This window comes from Akebia trifoliata, chromosome 4, assembly GCF_017979445.1.
Source record: "Akebia trifoliata isolate Shusen 1 chromosome 4, ASM1797944v1, whole genome shotgun sequence".
NCBI classification, from domain to species: Eukaryota; Viridiplantae; Streptophyta; class Magnoliopsida; order Ranunculales; family Lardizabalaceae; genus Akebia; species Akebia trifoliata.
The window spans coordinates 11,878,652-11,897,916 of record NC_141378.1 but is presented as its reverse complement, the minus strand read 5'-3'; the positions used below and the strand labels follow the sequence as shown (position 1 = coordinate 11,897,916).

Here is a 19,265-nt window from a genome sequence, read left to right as displayed (position 1 = left end):
ATGAGAGGATCATCCTGGCAAAAAATCATCCCATTCCAAAACTTGTAATCCCATCAAAATTGATTTACAAAAATTGGACGGTCTAGAAGTTTCATAATGAGCTGATTTTTGGCAAGGATGATCTCCTCACCACAGAGATCATCCTCACAAAAAATCAGCCCATTCCAAACATTTTTGTCCATATAAGACAAAACACGTTGTCTATATGTGTGTTGAAATAGTTGTCGTTTGAACCTGACCCATATATATATATATATATAGGGTCGGGTTCCTGCAACACACATTGCGACACACATATAGACAACGTGTTTGTCTTATATGGGCAAAAATGTTTGGAATGGGCTGATTTTTTGTGAGGATGATCTCTGTGATGAGGGGATCATCCTGGCAAAAAATCATCCCATTCAAAAACTTGTAACCCCATAAAAATTGATTTACAAAAATTGGACGGTCTATAATTTTTCAACAAAAATTGGACGGTCTAGAAGTTTCATAATGAGCTGATTTTTGGCAAGGATGATCTCCTCACCACAGAGATCATCCTCACAAAAAATCAGCCCATTCCAAACATTTTTGCCCATATAAGACAAAACGCGTTGTCTATATGTGTGTTGAAATGGTTGTCGTTTAAACCTGACCCATATATATATATATATATATATATATATATATGGGAAATGTTCAGCACCCTAAGTTTTACCACACACTTTAACAAACGTTTTTTGTCCTACATGGGTTAGAAGTTTTGGAATGAGCTGATTTTTGGTGAGGATGATCTCTATGATTAGAAGATCATCCTCCCCAAAAATCAGCCCATTCCTAAATGTTTAGCCCCATGTTTACACGTTGAAAAATCGTGGACCGTCCATTTTTTGTAAATCAATTTTGATGGGGTTAGAAGTTTTGGAATGAGCTGATTTTTGGTGAGGATGATCTCCTCACCATAGAGATCATCCTCACCAAAAATCAGCTCATTCCGAAACTTCTAACCCATGTAAGACAAAACGCGTTGTTAAAGTGTGTGGTAAAACTAAGGGTGGCGAACGGACCCTATAATATATATATATATAGGGTCGGGTTCCTACAACACACATTGCGACACACATATAGACAACGTGTTTATCTTATATGGGCAAAAATATTTGGAATGGGCTGATTTTTTGTGAGGATGATCTCTGTGATGAGGGGATCATCCTGGCAAAAAATCATCCCATTCCAAAACTTGTAACCCCATCAAAATTGATTTACAAAAATTGGACGGTCTATAATTTTTCAACAAAAATGGACGGTCTAGAAGTTTCATAATGAGCTGATTTTTGGCAAGGATGATCTCCTCACCACAGAGATCATCCTCACAAAAAATCAGCCCATTCCAAACATTTTTGTCCATATAAGACAAAACACGTTGTCTATATGTGTGTTGAAATAATTGTCGTTTGAACCTGACTCATATATATATATATATAGGGTCGGGTTCCTGCAACTCACATTGCGACACACATATAGACAACGTGTTTGTCTTATATGGGCAAAAATGTTTGGAATGGGCTGATTTTTTGTGAGGATGATCTCTGTGATGAGGGGATCATCCTGGCAAAAAATCATCCCATTCAAAAACTTGTAACCCCATAAAAATTGATTTACAAAAATTGGACGGTCTATAATTTTTCAACAAAAATTGGACGGTCTAGAAGTTTCATAATGAGCTGATTTTTGGCAAAGATGATCTCCTCACCACAGAGATCATCCTCACAAAAAATCAGCCCATTCCAAACATTTTTGCCCATATAAGACAAAACGCGTTGTCTATATGTGTGTTGAAATGGTTGTCGTTTGAACCTGACCCATATATATATATATATATGTATAAGGTCCCGTTCAGCAACAAACATTTTGACAAAACATTTTTCAAAACATGGGTTAGAGGTTTTGGAATGGGCTGATTTTTGGTGATGATGATCTCCTCACCGTAGAGATCATCCTCATCAAAAATCAGCCCATTCAAAAACCTCTAACCTAGGTTTTGAAAAATGTTTTGCCAAAATGTTTGTTGCTGAACATTTCCCATATATGTATATATATGTGTGTGTGTGTGTGTGTGGATCAAGATCTGTGTACACATAAAGTTACTCATAAAGCTACAACGAATTTTGTCCTAAATGAGCAAAAAGATTCGGAATTGATTGATTTTTTGTGAGGATGACCTCTATGACGGAAGAGATCATCCTTACCAAAAATCAGCACATTCTAAATCTTCTAGTCCTACATTTACAAGTTGAAGAATTTTGAACCGTCCAGTTTTTATAAATTACTTTTGATCGGGTTAGAAGTTTTGGAATGGGGTTTATTTTTTTAAGGATGATCCCCTCACCATGGAGATCATCCTCACAAAAAATCAGCCCACATATAAGACAAAAGTGTTGTAGCTTTATGAGTAGTTTTATGTGTCTACGGATCCTAACCCTATGTATATATATAATTAATTTGATATATATCCTAAGGAATGGTTGGTAGAATGATTTAATATGTATCTCAAGATGTATGGAATTCCCCATCCAAGATGCCATATGGCATAATTAATAAGGAAATTGCATGCTAATAAGGAAAGTCTAGCATTAGCTAATAAGGAAAGAATTTAATTGAATCCTATCCTATCTTATCCTAATATGGAAAATCTCCTTAATTAACGGGGTGGAGTTATCATATCTTGATGATTATTTATTTGACCATTTCGGTATTTTTATAGGGGTATTGATCATATATTTTTTGGGAAAATTATATATAAAAAAATTAATTAAAAATAATATTTATTAAAAAATTATCAAAACGAATCAAATTCGGTCATTCAAAGGTCAAATTTATTTTTTATTTTTTTATAATCGAACTTTCAACCCTTTAAGGGTCGATTTTTTTTTTTTCGTGAAACATTTTTTTATTCGGTTGCAAGTCAAGCCAAGCCAAGCCAACACAATCGTGTGTACGTTCCCCATCAACACCACTTCGATGATCAGACGCAATCAACGATCCAATACAATAAACCGGTGGGGTCAGACTGTCTGATACTGCTTTGAGGACACATGGCTCGATTGAGTCAAACGAGTTGACTATAATTCCATTTAGTTTTGGGAGATGGTTAGCCATGTACAAGAACCCTTCATAAGTCTTGTCCGTATGATGTCAGTAGGGAAGTAAAAGGAAGAGAGCAAGAGCAGCAACACCTGATGTAAAGAAACAATTAAGTGGGGATGTTAAGTTGCTTTGCCACGTAGAATGTCGAGGTGCAAAGGAAATCTATGACAAGCGATCGGACGATGGAGGTTTGAAGGGCTTGATGGACGTTTGGATTGGTGAGACCAAGGAGTTCGAAGGCTAGGGTTTCGATATGAGGAGAGGTGTTGGTGGTGGAGGAGAGAGGAAGAGAGATGATGGGGTGGTGATGGAAGAGGATTGATTTGATGATTCACGAGACATGGTTGATGAGGATTTATTTTTATTTCAAAAATGGTAAGTTTGATTATTAAAAAAAAAAAAAAAAACGGCCCTTAAAAGGCTAAAAATTTGATTTAAAAAAATAAAATATAAATTTGACCTTTAAAAGTCAAAATTTTGATTAAAAAAATCGGTATTTCAACGATCGAATTTGATTCATTTTGATAATTTTTTAAAAATTATTAATTTTTAAGAAATATTATTATTATTTTTTAATTTTATGATTTTCCCTATTTTTTTTAAATTTCAAATTATTATTATTATTATTATTATTATTTAAAAGGGCATTATTCGGTAAGGAATAAGAGTGGAAGGGGTGTAACAATTACAATATTTAAATAGATATTAATTTAATGCTTATGAGAAATATTGGATTGGCACTTCGAATCTAAGGGCATAGTTTTTGGAATCACAATGAACTTATCAACAAATATTCTCTATATGATTGAGTGGTGTACATCCGAGAAAGATTGTTTGTTGGGAAAATCTCAAAAAACCGATGACATTCCCCAGTTTGAATCAAAATCAAGATGATTGAATCAAAATTCATCAAATTGGTTAGATCGATTTACACTTACTAACAAACTTAAGTATGTAAAGTAAAGGAAATAAACTGATGACTCGAGAACTTGGAGTCATAACCTAAATCTGTAAGCAAATAAACCTAGAAAGTACAATCAGGTCAAATAATCTCCGAAACCTTAGTCATTTCTTGCCTGAAACCTATTTGACAGCCAACCAAGGGGCTCAAGCACACATTGTCCAACACGTGTCAAATCACTTTTGAGAATCAACTCTTAAAAAAACAAAAAAATTTACTTATGTTGTAGAAGCAAGGTAAAACATGAATTGATAGCCTATCACAAATTTGACATGCATCCCGGCATGCGGGAAAACAATCTCGGCAATTGACAACATAATTCACCAGAAAAGTGTTACGACAAATCATAATTTCCATATGACTTACTCTGAGCAAACACTTCCGACAAAACAAATGGACGTCTATATGCGTCATGAGCATGCGAAACGACAATCTTGAGAAATAACGTCAAAGTATGTGTACATAAAAAAAAAACGTGATATGATCAAGAAAATGGACGATTCAAGCATAGACCCCCAAAATTTCAATAAATAGGATTTCCCGAGTATGAAGAAAGGTGTGAGATCTTGGTCTTTCTATTCTATACTCTATCAAATTTAATTCTATTTGATTGTTGAATATTTTCAGGAGAAGAATCTTATAGACATGTAAAGGAAGAAATAACTTTAACTTTTGCCTTTCTTAGTTCCATATTTTTACCCATGCAGTATAAGTATACTTCTTTGTTAAATGAGTCCGAATCCTAGACACTCAGGGTGGAAACCCTCCTCCCACACCTCAATATCCTTGTCAGTAATTCTGAATACGATAAAAATTTGAGGTCTAATTGATTTTGAATTGCAAAAATTCGATATAAAATTTGATCAAAATTTTGATAAATGAAAAATATGCAGCACATGCTTCATACGTGTATTATCCATTTTATTTCAAAATTTCAAAAATAAAAATTTCGATAATAATGATAGTGGTAATAATGAGGGCATTGTCGTTCTTGTTCCATTGATTTATTAAAAAAAGACTAAAATCAAGGGACAAATCATTAATTTGAAAAATTAAGGTATAATCTCAAATAAATGTACAGGGTCATATCATTATTGTTTTCATAAAAAAGTGGATTCCTCCAAAATTTTAAAGTATGGCCACTTCAAAGTTGACTTGTGTTACACACTACAACTTACAAGTTTACACTTTACAACATATAACAAGTTATAATAGTACTTTTTTTTCACTAAATTTTATAAAAATTGGTAAAAAAAAATATTTTATTCTTTTCAAACTTAAAATCCGTGAATTATTCAGAATAATTCAATAATCCGAAGAATAATACTTTAATTGGAAAAAAAGAAAAATTAGTAAAAATTTTCAAGAATTAAATGAAAAATTGCTAACAAGACTCAATATAGGCCACTCCAAGAAAATTACGAAAAAGGAGATATTTTAGTTTTTAATATAAAAAATTGGAAAGGTGATATTTTAGGCTTTGATTTAGGTAACATGTATTGACGTGTGGGAGGAGGGTTTCAACCCTCCACCCGGGGTGCACGCAATGGCGCAATCTGCACTCTTGTTAAATTACCTTCTATTTTTATTTGTATTTATAAAAGAATAAATTCCACAAAAGCTGATAGTTCACCAACCCAACAAAATTCAGTCAAACCACCAGTCCGGTCCGGTTTTAAATCACTGCTTTGTAATGACTTCATATTTGGGTTGATATCTTTTAATCACTCTTAAAACTCGTTGAGTCAGCTCAAAAATATTCTAGGTAAATTTGACTCTTTTGAGTAATAACTACGCGTCATGGTTTTAAAACTGGACTAGTCAAAACAAAATCTGATTGGGTTGACTTGACGAAATATATATTCACGTTAGTATGTATAAATAATAAGAGTCGTGATTTTCTAACTCGAAAATTTTCACTTGGTTTGTACGTGACTGACATGATAAGGGCACATAACCATAGAACTTTTTCTTTTGGATACATAAGGAAAAGATCAACAATTTTGTGCCCTTGCCACATCAACCAAGTGAAAATTTTCGAGTTAGAAAATCATTAGTGAAATAATAATTTTAGAACTCCACAAGTCACCTTGAACTCAATCCATTTAGTTAGATTAAAATTTGATTTGAATTGATTCACAAACATGGGAGTAGTGGATTCACCAAATGGATTTGAAAACTCGTGAGTTAGATTGGAAACTGGTTCATCATATTGTATAGTTAATATTTGAGTCGTGATTTTTGGATTCGATTTGTACTTTGCTGATGTGGCAAGTGGCAAGGGCACATAACCATAGATCATTTTCTTCAGGATACACAAGGAAAAAGATTTATCTTTTTGTGCCATTGCCATGTCAGTCGAGTATAGACCAAGTGAAAAAATTTGTGTACGAAAATCATTAGCCTTAATATTTTCACGAAAACAGTAAATTTAAAATTCTTAAACATGTATTTTTATAAACTAAAATCAAGTGCGAATGGTGTGTAAATTAAACTGGCTCGATAACAAGGTTTATGTATGGAGAGTTAGGATGGGCAAGACCAAACTTAGGATACATCAAACTCAGCGTTGAAGGCTCAAACATTAGTAATCCGAGTTCGACTCTAAGGTTTGCTTTAGAATTAATAAGCAAAATTAGAATTATAAAGAGTTACTTTAGACTCTTAACAGTATTTAAATCGATATACGGAATACAACTACGAGAGTGCACCCTTACTTATCTAGTGCGTGTGATGTGTAGGCGTTGCACATGGCCTGAGACTAATTTTTGTTCAAGACAATGGTATATGGATTGGACAAAGCCTAAATACAGCTCGGTTTGTTGTCTAAAGGAATACCCAATTATCAAAAAAAAATAAAAAAAATTAGAGCATCACCATTAACCTCGTGGAACTTCAAAAATTTTGATACAACCCAAAATTAGAAGGAACATGCATTATCTGAGGTATTGAGAGCAGATATAAACACACTTGCAATAACAAAATACTGAAATAATGGAGAAAGATGATTCATTTAGTCAATCTTAAATTTATTAAATAAATTATGATAATATAATAAGATTTTTTTGGCATTATTTTAAATTTTATTTAATGTTTGTTTTTTACTATTATTTGTGGTGAAACCCAACAAATTGAAGTTGTCACATACTATTATTACACCGTTAATAAGAAAAACAAAAAAACATAACTCTTGACCCCATTGGTGATGTCTGCGTGGTTCACTATTATTGGGCCCCTAAATAGCGTACACAACGGGAGAAAGAGTAGTTGATCTCCATTGTACACGTGGCTAATAAAGAAACAACGGCTGAACCACTCCTTGACCTGACGAAATTTTAATTTAAACGGAAAAGCCAAAATCTGCCGACATAATCAACCTCTGTCTTCATCAGATCACAATGTGATTGTTGATGTCGATGGTTCCACTTCCTTCTTGTGGGGCCAGTTTGATGTCAGCTCCAACGGATCCAATCCAACCCAAAATCGGATCCATTGAAATCGATATCGATCAAGGATTTGATTTTGATAAGAATCGGATTTGATTATCTATCGTACAAAATTTGGATTAAAATGTCCCAATCTGATAGGTCTCAAAACGATAAAATGTAAGCATATTTTATATCTTTACTCTACATATATAAATTCTATCTATATTTGTATATGTAAATATACAAATATAGATAAAATATAAGAAAATATGTAAATTGAATTTATCCAGATCTAGACGCTAGACCCAATCCCATGGTTAATAGATTGAATTTGGTATCTACTACTGAGATCCTTTAAAATATCTGATCCGATTTTATCAAATTGCTTCTAGGTCCAACCCGAGATTAGTCCCAAATCGATTTTGATTCAATTTGGACATGATTTATTGACAACTCTAGTCATAGAAAATATGAGGAGATGAAAATGTATCTTAGTTGCGATTTTTGTAGCTATTGGGATGAAATATCTTTTGAAATAATTTTTGGAAAATTGTCATTTATTTTTTGAGTGGATAAATCAGAGGACCTAAAACCAAGGCATATAGGACTCTTCCCCCCGACATGTGCAATGTTTGCACATCACACGTACTAGATAAGTGAGGGAACACCTTTGTAGGTGGCCTCGAGGAAATATTGCTCATATTGGCTATCGAACACACAACCTATAGACTCTCATCGCTTGTTGGATTCAAAAGTGCTTATGCAATCTCTAACTCTAATTAAAATCCCTCAAAATTAATCTAGTACTGACTTAATCCTTGGTGCAGGAACACACAAGCTTGTGTGAAGGAATTTAGTAAATTAAGATATTTACAAAAAAGTGATCAATTACGATTCCGATTCACTGTTCATTTTGATTACAAAAACAAGAGTGATAATGAATTTTGAGGTTTTTAAAGTGATTATTTCACAGGTTAAAAATGACAATTTCAATTTAAACCTATGAAATTGTCACTTTAAATCTGCGAAATAGTCACTTCATTGTATTTTTATTTTTTTATATAACGAAAACGTGATTATTCATGTTTTGGTAATTAACATGAATAGTGAGTTAGAATCGTAAATAACTTATTTTCAGCTCATGAAATGTTAATTCACCCTAGTAAATTTCTGGACTCTTAAGGTGGATCCAGGATTTTGCATCTACAGATCTATCGGTTTAAATCAAATCACTAAGTATGTGAAATCAAAATGTTTGACCTCTATAGTATCCTTCTAAGTATGACATAATGCCGAAATTTGACTTCAAAGATTAGATTAAGAATAATTTAAAAAAATTAGTCGTAGGTCTTGAATGTGTAAGTTGGGCGGTGGTGGGACGAGATTGAAGAGAGAGAGAGAGAGAGAGGGTTGGGAATGAGTATCTTCTAGTCCACGTAATGATCGTTACAAGTTTAAAGCACAACAAGGAGAAAGTATTAAAGATGTGGGGTTAATTAATGAGTGATTAATACACCCCTTCTTTTTCTAATGAATATTTGAGATGCTCTCTATATTTTCAAACAAAAAACATGCCTCTTTGATGTTGGTCTTCTCTTATAGATTAATGAAAAATGAGTTAAATGTGATCATCTTTAATCTCTAGAAGAAAAATTATCTTATATCTTTATAAAAGACTGTTGATTTTTTCATCTAAAACTCTATTAATTTTCTACTTCTCCAAAAATCTTACATTTTTATAAATTTCAAGATCGAATTAGTCAAAAGTCAAGGGGCATGTCATTAGTTTTAAAACATAAGAGGGTATCTAAAATATTTACTAAAACATGGAGGGGTACATTTAAATCAGCCATTAATAATTGAAAAAGTAGTTGTTTGCTTTGAATCTAATTATCTGATAGATTACTCAATTGGAGAAAGACTAAAACAGCGATTTTTGGATTTTATTAAAGTTAAAAAGGGTAGTGCGAAGAGGGGATTGCTGGCTTCGAAAGGGACGGATGTTTGTCCCTACCTGACTTTGCCCATATGTCGGTTAATCCTTTACTTCAACTAATCTCTGCAAATCGGGCCCACCCGGTTTTAGTGATGAATGATTGGACCGAACCGCTTTTTGTTTTTAAAAAATGCCATCCGAATAGTTGAACCGGTCAATCGATTAGAATAGAAAATTTCAAAATTTGTGTTCTGAGAAATATTTCAAAATTTGAAAATTTGACTCTGTCAACTTGATTGTCCTAAATCCATAGTATCTCGACTGAATCAATCAATTTTTAAAGAAGTAATTTGATTTGCAATATAAAAAGGGTTTTGTAATCAAAATGCACAGTTAATCGGAATCGTATATAACTCATTCACTTAAAAATATCAAGACTTCCATGTTTTTTTTTTTTATGTCCATTTCAAAATGGTCTTGATAATCTGACTCACTTTTCTATATTTTCTTTGAATTCTCCCTTTACATCACAATATAAAATCATAAATATATGTCTTTGTGCAACTGAAAGAAAAGGATCTACGATTATGAGTTCAAAGTGAGTCAAATTATCACGACTCATTTCAAAATACTTTTTGGCAGAATATCTATTAAAGACACTAAGGGCCTGTTTGGATACCAGGAGCAGAACTACTGTTCCAAAGAATAGGAGTTGAAGTACTTTGTGGAGGAGCTGGAAAAATAATTCTGTGCAGAAATGGCGTTTGGCAATTAACTCTGTGAAGTACTGGCAGAAGTACTTTTGTGCTGGAAGTCTGTTTGGAAACCATACTGACTTCTCATGACTTTTAGAAAAAAAGATCAGAATACCCTTATATTATATCAGTTACTGTTTTTTGTTTTTTAGTGTCATAATATGCCTTCAAACTATACTGTTTTTGACATTTTAACTATAAATTTTAATATAATATAATATAATAAATATTAATATAATGTGTTTAAATCCATTATACTAAAAAAAAATTTAAAAAAATTGACAGACTGTCTTTTAGTGTCATAATATGCATTCAAACTATATTGTTTTTGACATTTTAACTATAAATATTAATATAATATAATAATATTTTAAATATTAAATATTAATATAATGTGTTTAATTATAAATATTAATATAATATAATATAATATTTTAACTATTAAATATTAATATAATGTGTTTAAATTCATTATACTCAAAATTTTTAAAAAAATTTAAATATTAATAAAGGTTTCTTTCGTTTGATTTAAGGGCAAATGAATTAGGAATATTTTCACAAAAAATTAATAAAGTTAAGGGTATTTTGGTAAAACAAACCGTTAGATTTTGACTCCCCGCAAGATAAGTTTTGAGAAATAGGTTTTTTCGACTTCTTCACAAAAAGTAATTTCTTGCTCTTGCGCGGAGTAACTCTTCGAAGGAATTGTTCATCCAAACAACTTCTAACTCTCCGCAAGAGTCAGAAGTAGCCAAGGAGTCCTATCCAAACGCCTACTAAAGTGCTTAATTCAAACAATATTCAAGAATTTTCTTCAATTTAGGATGTATGGTTTGGGTTCCTTTTGCCCCTATTAAAAAAAATGTAAAGTTTGGGTATATATAGACTTAAAAACCTTAATTTCGGCATTTCCCTAAAAACAATGTTTGTCTCCCTCAAATTGATAGGTTGGTGGATGAGACTATTGGAAAATCACACCCTTCTCTCTTTATGTGCAACTTATTGGAGATATTCAATCTCCACTTAGAATATAAAATGCAAATAAATTATAAAGAAATTGAAAACATAATAATACAAAGTAAACATTGTGGCATCCAATGTATAACGTTACCTCGAGATCAATAACAAACATCAAATGTGATTGCATCGAGATACGAGTCAACGATACATTTTGATGAAACCATACATTTAATCTACCTTGGATGGCATTAATCAAGGGCAATCATAAGATTATACTTCCATTGAAATCGTTTTCTCAGAACACATTACTAGAGCACTTCGTCTCACCTCAGTTATATTTGTAGTTATGTGCACATGTGCCACCCGATTTAAAAGGGATTTTTTTTTTTTTTTTTTTAAAGGAATCGTCTCCATTGGATTACACGTGACATTTTTAAGGAGGTGTTTCAAATTTTTATAAAATGTAAGGGGCATGAAATTAATTCAAAGCACCATGTGTCTTGTAAGGAGTAGGTACCTTCAACATTTAAAACGGGCAACCCGCTTCAAAGTCGGGCTCCAACTTAAAGTCAGTCTCTGCTAACACGTTGATAGGTCCAATCGATTCTCAAACATGTAATATGGTGGTGTTCATGGTGATAAAATTTCACATACAACCCTGACAACATGCATACCTCCCAAATTTTGCCAATATTCGATATACCCCCCTTTTTAAAAGGGTAACATGCCTCGGCCCCTTGACCTAGGTTCTCTGTTGAGACTAATGCAAATGTCCCAAGTGCCCTCATCTTCATATTTTCAACCAAAACCATTCATCATGAAGTTGGATTTTTAACCTCATTTTAAATCTTATGATTGTATCTTCTTCAACCTTCAAGAACTAGACATAATTTTTCGTGAAATGGAGAAAGATGGATTTTTGGATAGAAAAATTATGTGTTTCACCACGACATTGAAGACAATGGGTTGAAGAAAAGGTTGAACAGTTTACAAACAGTTCATCTAAGCGTCTACTTGGTTGAAGATGTTATTGATATTTAGGTTGAACTCCTTTTCAGTCTTAAGATTCTATCTTGTGTATCCTTCAAATCTCAATAACAAGACATGATTTCGAAGGTGTAGAATGATAGAATTTGGAGAGGAAAAATCAAGGATTTTCAAAAAGACATTGAATACAATGGATTCCAAACAAGTTTAATTTGGGTAAAAAAAAATTAAAGAGGGTATGTTTGAGTGCAACATAGAAAATAAGCTAACATAGCGTAGATTTCACTTTTCCACTTATACCCGTGAAAAAATGAAATCCACCCAAAATCGCACTGCTAAATCAAAGTCCTAACCCTTTCTTCTTCTTCTTCTTCTTCCCCACCAAGCCACCCTCACCACCAGTCACACACACACACACACTCTCTCTCTCTCTCTCTCTCTCTCTCTCTCTCAAAGCTATCATATCTCTCATAGACTTCTTTTCAAAAATCTTCTATGTAACTAACCACCTACTTTAATGCAGACTGGGCTGGATGTCCCGATGATCTCTCCAGATGCAGGTTTAGGTCCTACCCTAATATCTTCGAGCTCTCATAAAATCTCAGAACAATGGGTGAAAACTGAGATTCAGCACAAGTAACCCATAAAGTAAATTGAAATCAGAACCATCACTCGGGAACTTGGGTTTAAAGAACTTGTGGGAGCTGCTCCATAAGGTCCAAAACCAAAGGGAGTTGGATGTAACTAGAATCATGAATTGTGACCAAACCAAGAAACCTCCCTAATAAATTTACTAACCGAAAGTTCTTTTCATAGATGGGAAATAAAAAAAGAAAATTATTCAAAGAAAGACGACTGAAATTAGTCAAGTGAAACATAATCAATCTGAAAAATACAGAGATAAAACCACCATCAAGAAATCTGCATACCACTCAATGGTCTGGACCTAAGAAACTGCTCTTTGTTATGCAGTCTGAAAGCTATCAAGAAGATGGTATGTAAAGCTTTCCAAAGCCTCTTAATTTTCTTTTGGCGAAAGGGCATCTTAGCCCAGCTTCCCCATCAAGAAAAATCCGCACTTCTTAATAGCCTTACATGCACAAACCCTCCAAACACTTTTGGCACAAACCTGAAAACCACTTCTGGCCATTTTATATTATGAAAATGAGAATGCGTTACATAGTTTAACCACAGATAACAGAACAAGAGACTATTAACCAAATGAACACCAATCAAGCAGATTTGTTTTTTAGTCTGAATTGTTTTTGGAGTCTAAACATACCATAAGGGCGACGCACAGATGTACTAACATTATCAAGCAAAGGCAGGACTGACATTAGACTAGAGGTGGATATTGCTTGGCTTGCTGCCTCACCCTTCTTTTGTACTCAACGGGTTCCTACAAATATCAATAACATAATTTTTCAGCAGTAATGTTTTCTACATTATCATAATTTAAGAGAGAGAGAGAGAAGAGGAAGAATACCTGGATAAAGAGATGGTATCCGTCTGTCTGAGCAGGATCTGCGGGGTTTGGCTGGTCCAGCAAATCTTGTATGCCCACAAGAATTTGCTTCACGGTAATGGCTGGTCTCCACCCCTACAAATAATATAAAAACGTGCCAACTGTTGGGCTTATTGGATCCTTTTTTCCGTTTAAAAATGAATACATGACCGTCACAAAAAGCTGTCAAGCTTAAGCATGCATAGTGATGATGGTTGGATACTTACACTGTCCTCATTGAGGATGGACAAGCATACAGTTCCAGATGGGTAGACGTTGGGGTGGAAAAAACCTTGAGGAAACTTGCACTTAGGTGGCTTGCTAGGGTAGTCTTCGCTGAAGTGGAGTGTTAGTGGGAAATAGCCACCCTCCCAGTCAGTCTGCAACATTGAATATAACAAACTTGTTGATGCCATTCAGATACCTGAATGAAGATATACATATACTACTCTTTCTTTCCTTTTTCTTCATTAATTTTCTATAGAATGATCACTTTTGGATGCAAAATTGTAGAAGTAGACTACTCGTAGGAGGATCAACCAACCATATATTCCCAATCAATGGACCAAATAAATAAAAAATATTCACATTGATAGTCCATAATTCACAATTTGTAAGGTGTGAGACTCCCTATGTCATCAACGAATTAGTAGTTCATGCTGGGAAACCGAATCGAATTAAGCTCAAGTATACAGTTAAGTCAAATCTCAAATATATGAACAAATTCGTGTGAACCTTTTTTCATTCAATATAACAGGGCTCCTCCCTTTTGCTGGAAATCCCAAGAAAAACCCATTAACAAGCTGTCCATTGAAGATGTGGTGACGAGTTTGGGTGTGAAACACGGTAATAAAAGCTTCTAGATGCCAACATGTTCTCAGAAAATGGAAAATAGTAAGGCCCAACAAAACCTCTTTCATTTTCCCAATAGAATGGGTAAAATGACTAAATGAGTATGGTGGTAAAGGCCATTTAAATTAGTTTGTAAAAACAGAGAACCACGTTTGAATTCTTACATAAGGATGGCATTCCAAATAAAGTGAGTCTTGTAATTGTGAAACAAATTAAAAAGACAGAATCACGTCATGGGCTTAGCACTTAGGATTGAGTACATACGAGGGGCAATATGGGTATAGGCATCTAGTGATAGGCGAAGGCACCTGAATGCTTATGAGTGGAATATAGATGTTATGGGAAATTTGAGTTTGAGAGATTCCATGTTCCTACCATGAGAAAATTTGGTAGTCTGGCCTCATGGCAAGCCCTATCAGAATTGAATTTCTAGTTGTAATTTTTTGATAAAAACACATCAGATCATATGCTCATAAAAGTATGATCATACTTTTATGAGAAATATGACTTTAAGGTTATCAATAAACAATAAATAAGATCAGTTGATCATAATAATACCTGTGAAAATGTTTATCGAATTTATATATGAATGCACAATGATCAAGGAATTTGATCTGCATAAACTTTCAAACTTTCAAACTTGAAGGAAATGGAAGAACAAAAAAAAAAGGGAAATCAAACAATGAAACACCAAAAATCAGATAGCTCAATCCCCTACCCCTATATAAACAAGTAGGTGGGTGGAAGTTACAAAAGAGTACCAGCTAGGGGCAGCCTAGCAATAACACATGTGACTTACGACATGAATAATACACTACTTTGATAATACCACACTTAGTTTCTTATGAAGCCCTGAAATCTAGAAATACCGTTGTCTCATCTGCATCTGCTTGTTTTCTAAGTTGTAAACAGTGAAAATTTTGACCAAAACGACTACCAAGAGAATGGTGCGGCCAGGAAGCATCGTTGAGAGCATGTTGCAACTAAGAAGCACTATCAAGAGCATATTGCAACAACTAAGGTGCAACTAGAAACTCCTGTGGTTTGTAATTGCTTCATTTCCTCAATCTTCCTTATAAGTTTTGGGAAGACTTGCATATCTTGCATCATGTGACTGTTCTGAGTTCTCACTTGAATTGCATCTTTTCAGACAGATAACTCCTGAGTCACTTTGCACCTATAAAATAAAGTGCCCTTGGTCCCAATCCAACAAAGAGCAGCTCAAGGGTGGGCACTAATAACAATATTGACTTCAATTATCCATCACATACACAACTGATGACAAGTCTCACTTGAATTGCATCTTTTCAGACAGATAACTCCTGAGTCACTTTGCACCTATAAAATAAAGTGCCCTTGGTCCCAATCCAACAAAGAGGAGCTCAAGGGTGGGCACTAATAACAATATTGACTTCAATTATCCATCACATACACAACTGATGACAAGACGTCAATTCTTGTAGCATGATAAAAACTCTGAAAAAATTCTACCTCATAAAGTGGAAAATCATTTGCTCCTCAAAGAAAACAGGAGATCAAGGCTCCAAAATAACCAACTTGGTTAACTTTTTTTTTTAATAGGTCAACTTGGTTTACTTTGCGCTTCTTGGATAGAGGTTGTAGCATTTGGGAGAAGAGAGAGGTTCCTTGTGAAAGAGAATAATCCAAGAAACGAATGGTTCTGATAAAATGGGCTCAAATAATTGTGTTGTAAGGTGTTAATTTCGTTGTGAAGTGTGGAAAGGAATCATGAAAGTCCTTAATGAGTTCTAAAAAATGGATATCCTTCAAAGTTGGGAATGGCAATAAAGTCAGTTTAAAACCAATACAACTTATATAAAAGTTAAATCATTGGCACACCTTTTCGTTGATGGGTAAGCTGGACTTGAACCCATGACCTCAAAGTTGCTTTGCAATGTGTCAAACCAACTGAGCTATGGGTCTAAGCCCAACACTGAAACACTTACATAATGTTTTACGGGAAGTTCGGCAACGCTCTTATAAGATGTTCTTTCCAATACCTCAATGACTCAACTAAATAAAACCAAATTCTATTGATGTTTTTAAACCATAGACTTAATTGTCAAAACCAAATGCTCAAAATTCAAGACCAATAATCCATCCTTATCTGCCCATGCGAGCAAAGTTGAACTCTATCAACCTTCTTTTCCTACAACAAAACAACCTCTATGAGTCTAGAGAATAAAACCAATGTTCAATTGCTATCGATAATTTAAAACAATAGTCTTAATTATAAAACCAGATCATGTTGATGCTTTAAAACCATGGTATGAAACATGAAATACAAAACCAATTGCTGAAATTCAACAGCAATAATCTATTCTTATTTTCCTACGCGAGCAAAGTTGAATTCTATCAACCCTCCCGATCATGTAACACAACCACCTCCACACAATCATTGTAACCAATTTCGGATTTGGCAATTTTTGGTGTGGGTTCAGTTAGGTCAATTCGGATAAGTTTGGGAAAGTTTCATAAAAAATTCAAGAAAACTTTAGATACCATACAAAATGATGTTTATGGGTTTCTTGGCAAAACCCATCATATTGAACCTCCAAAAAAAAATCTTATTTTGTTCTTAATATTTAAAGCTTGAATAAGATAAAATTTTAAGGTTGAAGGGTAAAAGTGTTATCATATTCGAAGATTAATCAATCAATTAAGTTAATTCATTGATTCGCCGATTTAATCAGTTGGTCCCTTATTTGGAGAATTTTGTGAATTTTTGGAAAACTAGAAGAATTTTATGACCATACACGAAATATTGATACAAAAGCACAAACTGCCATACAGAATTACTAGAAACAAAAATGCATTGAAAAAAAAAAACAACAACAATGGGCCACCAATAATGAATGGCAAGATAGAAAAATCGGAAGAAAAAAAGGATTCTCTGTTTAGATGCATGTAATTGGCTAAGCATTTAATTCAAACAAATAAATAAACCAGAATTAGTAATTGGGAACAAACAGAACTGATTATCAAAGAAAAACAGAACAAGGACTAATTCCTAATGCGAAGACAAAGTCAATTTCACAGATTTTTACTAAAGAAAACAAAACCTAACTGTACTGTGATAATAATAAAAAATAATAATAACGAAAATTGAAATTATAAAAGGAAAAAAATTCAAATAAAAGTCGAAAATTGAGGAAAAAGAGACTTACCCCAGGCTTACCAGGGATTGTGCATTGCCACACCATCAAATTAACAGAACCATCTAGAGCAGTCTCTGGTTTCGCGACAAAACCCTAAAAAATAAACAAAAAAACCACAATAAATCTCAGAAACTAAAGATTTTCAAAAGAAAAAAAAATACATTTTTTTGATTAAGGGGAAGAAGAAGAGATTGTACGGACATGAGGATGGTTCTTACGCCAGGCTTTACGTTCTTCAGCGAGACGACCACGAGCGATACCTCCTGACATTCTCTCTCTCTTTCTCTCTCTTTCTTGTGAAGATGGAAGGACAAGAATGCGAAACCCGGCGTCCGTAAAAGTCCTCTTAAATATTCGGTCTTGGAGTTGGAGCCTTTGGAGTCTGGACTCAGGAAGGGATGAAAAAGTAACTATTTCTGGAGCTACAATTCAGGACTCTTCTCAGGGGAAGCGGGATTTTCTTACATTTTCTCATATATACGTATAAAAATTCATGTATAATTACATGGCATTTTATCTTATTAAGAAGATTATCCTCAACTAGAAGGAATTCTTTTAGAGTGGCATTTAGTGATTGTTATTTTAAATAAATTAAGAGTCTTTTTAAAGAAAGAATCTTTTCTTCTATTTAAAGATGGGAACTAAAAATAAATGTCTAACTCCATAAAAAAATAAAAAATAAAATTGTATCCTTCTTGTACTTGATAATTCATGATGTAGCTTGGTTACAACATTTATTGATATATTTGCATTTAAATAATTATAAATGTATTATATTATAAATAAGTTGGTTTGGAGTTAGCACATAAAATGGGTTGGATTTTATTCGATATTCGAGTAATCTGAAATTTGAATTTAATTGATTTGGATTCTCGGAGCATATCTAAATTAAAAAACAGGTCAAATATGATTTGATGTCCCTTGATACAAGTTAGATCCAAGTCGGATACAAAAGCATCCATGTACTTTCTTAGATTTGAATGACATTACTCTGAAAATTATATTTTTAGATTTTTCAAAATAACATTTTATATTGTTTTAATAAAATATGAATATCTAAAAATTAAATGATTATAATAATGATAAAATAGACAAATATATATATATATATATAACAATCAATAAAAAGATAAATCAGAAAAAATGTTAATTGATTTGAATTTACAAAACTTAAATCAAACAATTTGGATAAAGTTGAATCGTATTTAATTTAAGTGAAAGCAAAATGATTCAGTTATATGCTTTTATGTAATAGGATACGAATCAGATCCATAAAAAATTAGAATATCTCAATCAAAAGATCATTTTTATTTAAATATTAAATATTTTAATTATTAAAAATAAATTATTTTTATCGAAATACAAAAATATAGACCATTCATCTCTCATATAATTTGGGACCTTTCATCTCAATAAGAATTTATTTATTTTGGCCAATGGAATTCACAAGGTGTGAAAGTATACAAATGTTAGGGTGTGGGTATGATTTAGACAAAGCTCACATCCACATGGGATCTTTAATGGATAAAACAGCTTGGATTTGACCAGGTCAGCAAGCCCACTATGAATTATAG

General features: G+C 33.2%; 1 protein-coding gene across 1 annotated transcript; it reads right to left on the bottom strand.

Moving 5' to 3' along the window:
- Positions 1–13,282: 13,282 nt before the first annotated feature.
- Positions 13,283–18,051, bottom strand: LOC147403806 (SUMO-conjugating enzyme SCE1). The gene is made up of 5 exons (XM_086439537.1): positions 17,893–18,051; positions 17,701–17,784; positions 13,888–14,040; positions 13,643–13,756; positions 13,283–13,555 (listed from the first exon to the last, which is right to left on the bottom strand). The coding sequence occupies exons 1-5, from the start codon at positions 17,959–17,961 to the stop codon at positions 13,493–13,495; spliced, it is 483 nt and encodes a 160-aa protein (XP_086295663.1). The 5' UTR covers positions 17,962–18,051; the 3' UTR covers positions 13,283–13,492.
- Between the last annotated feature and the right edge of the window lie 1,214 nt (positions 18,052–19,265).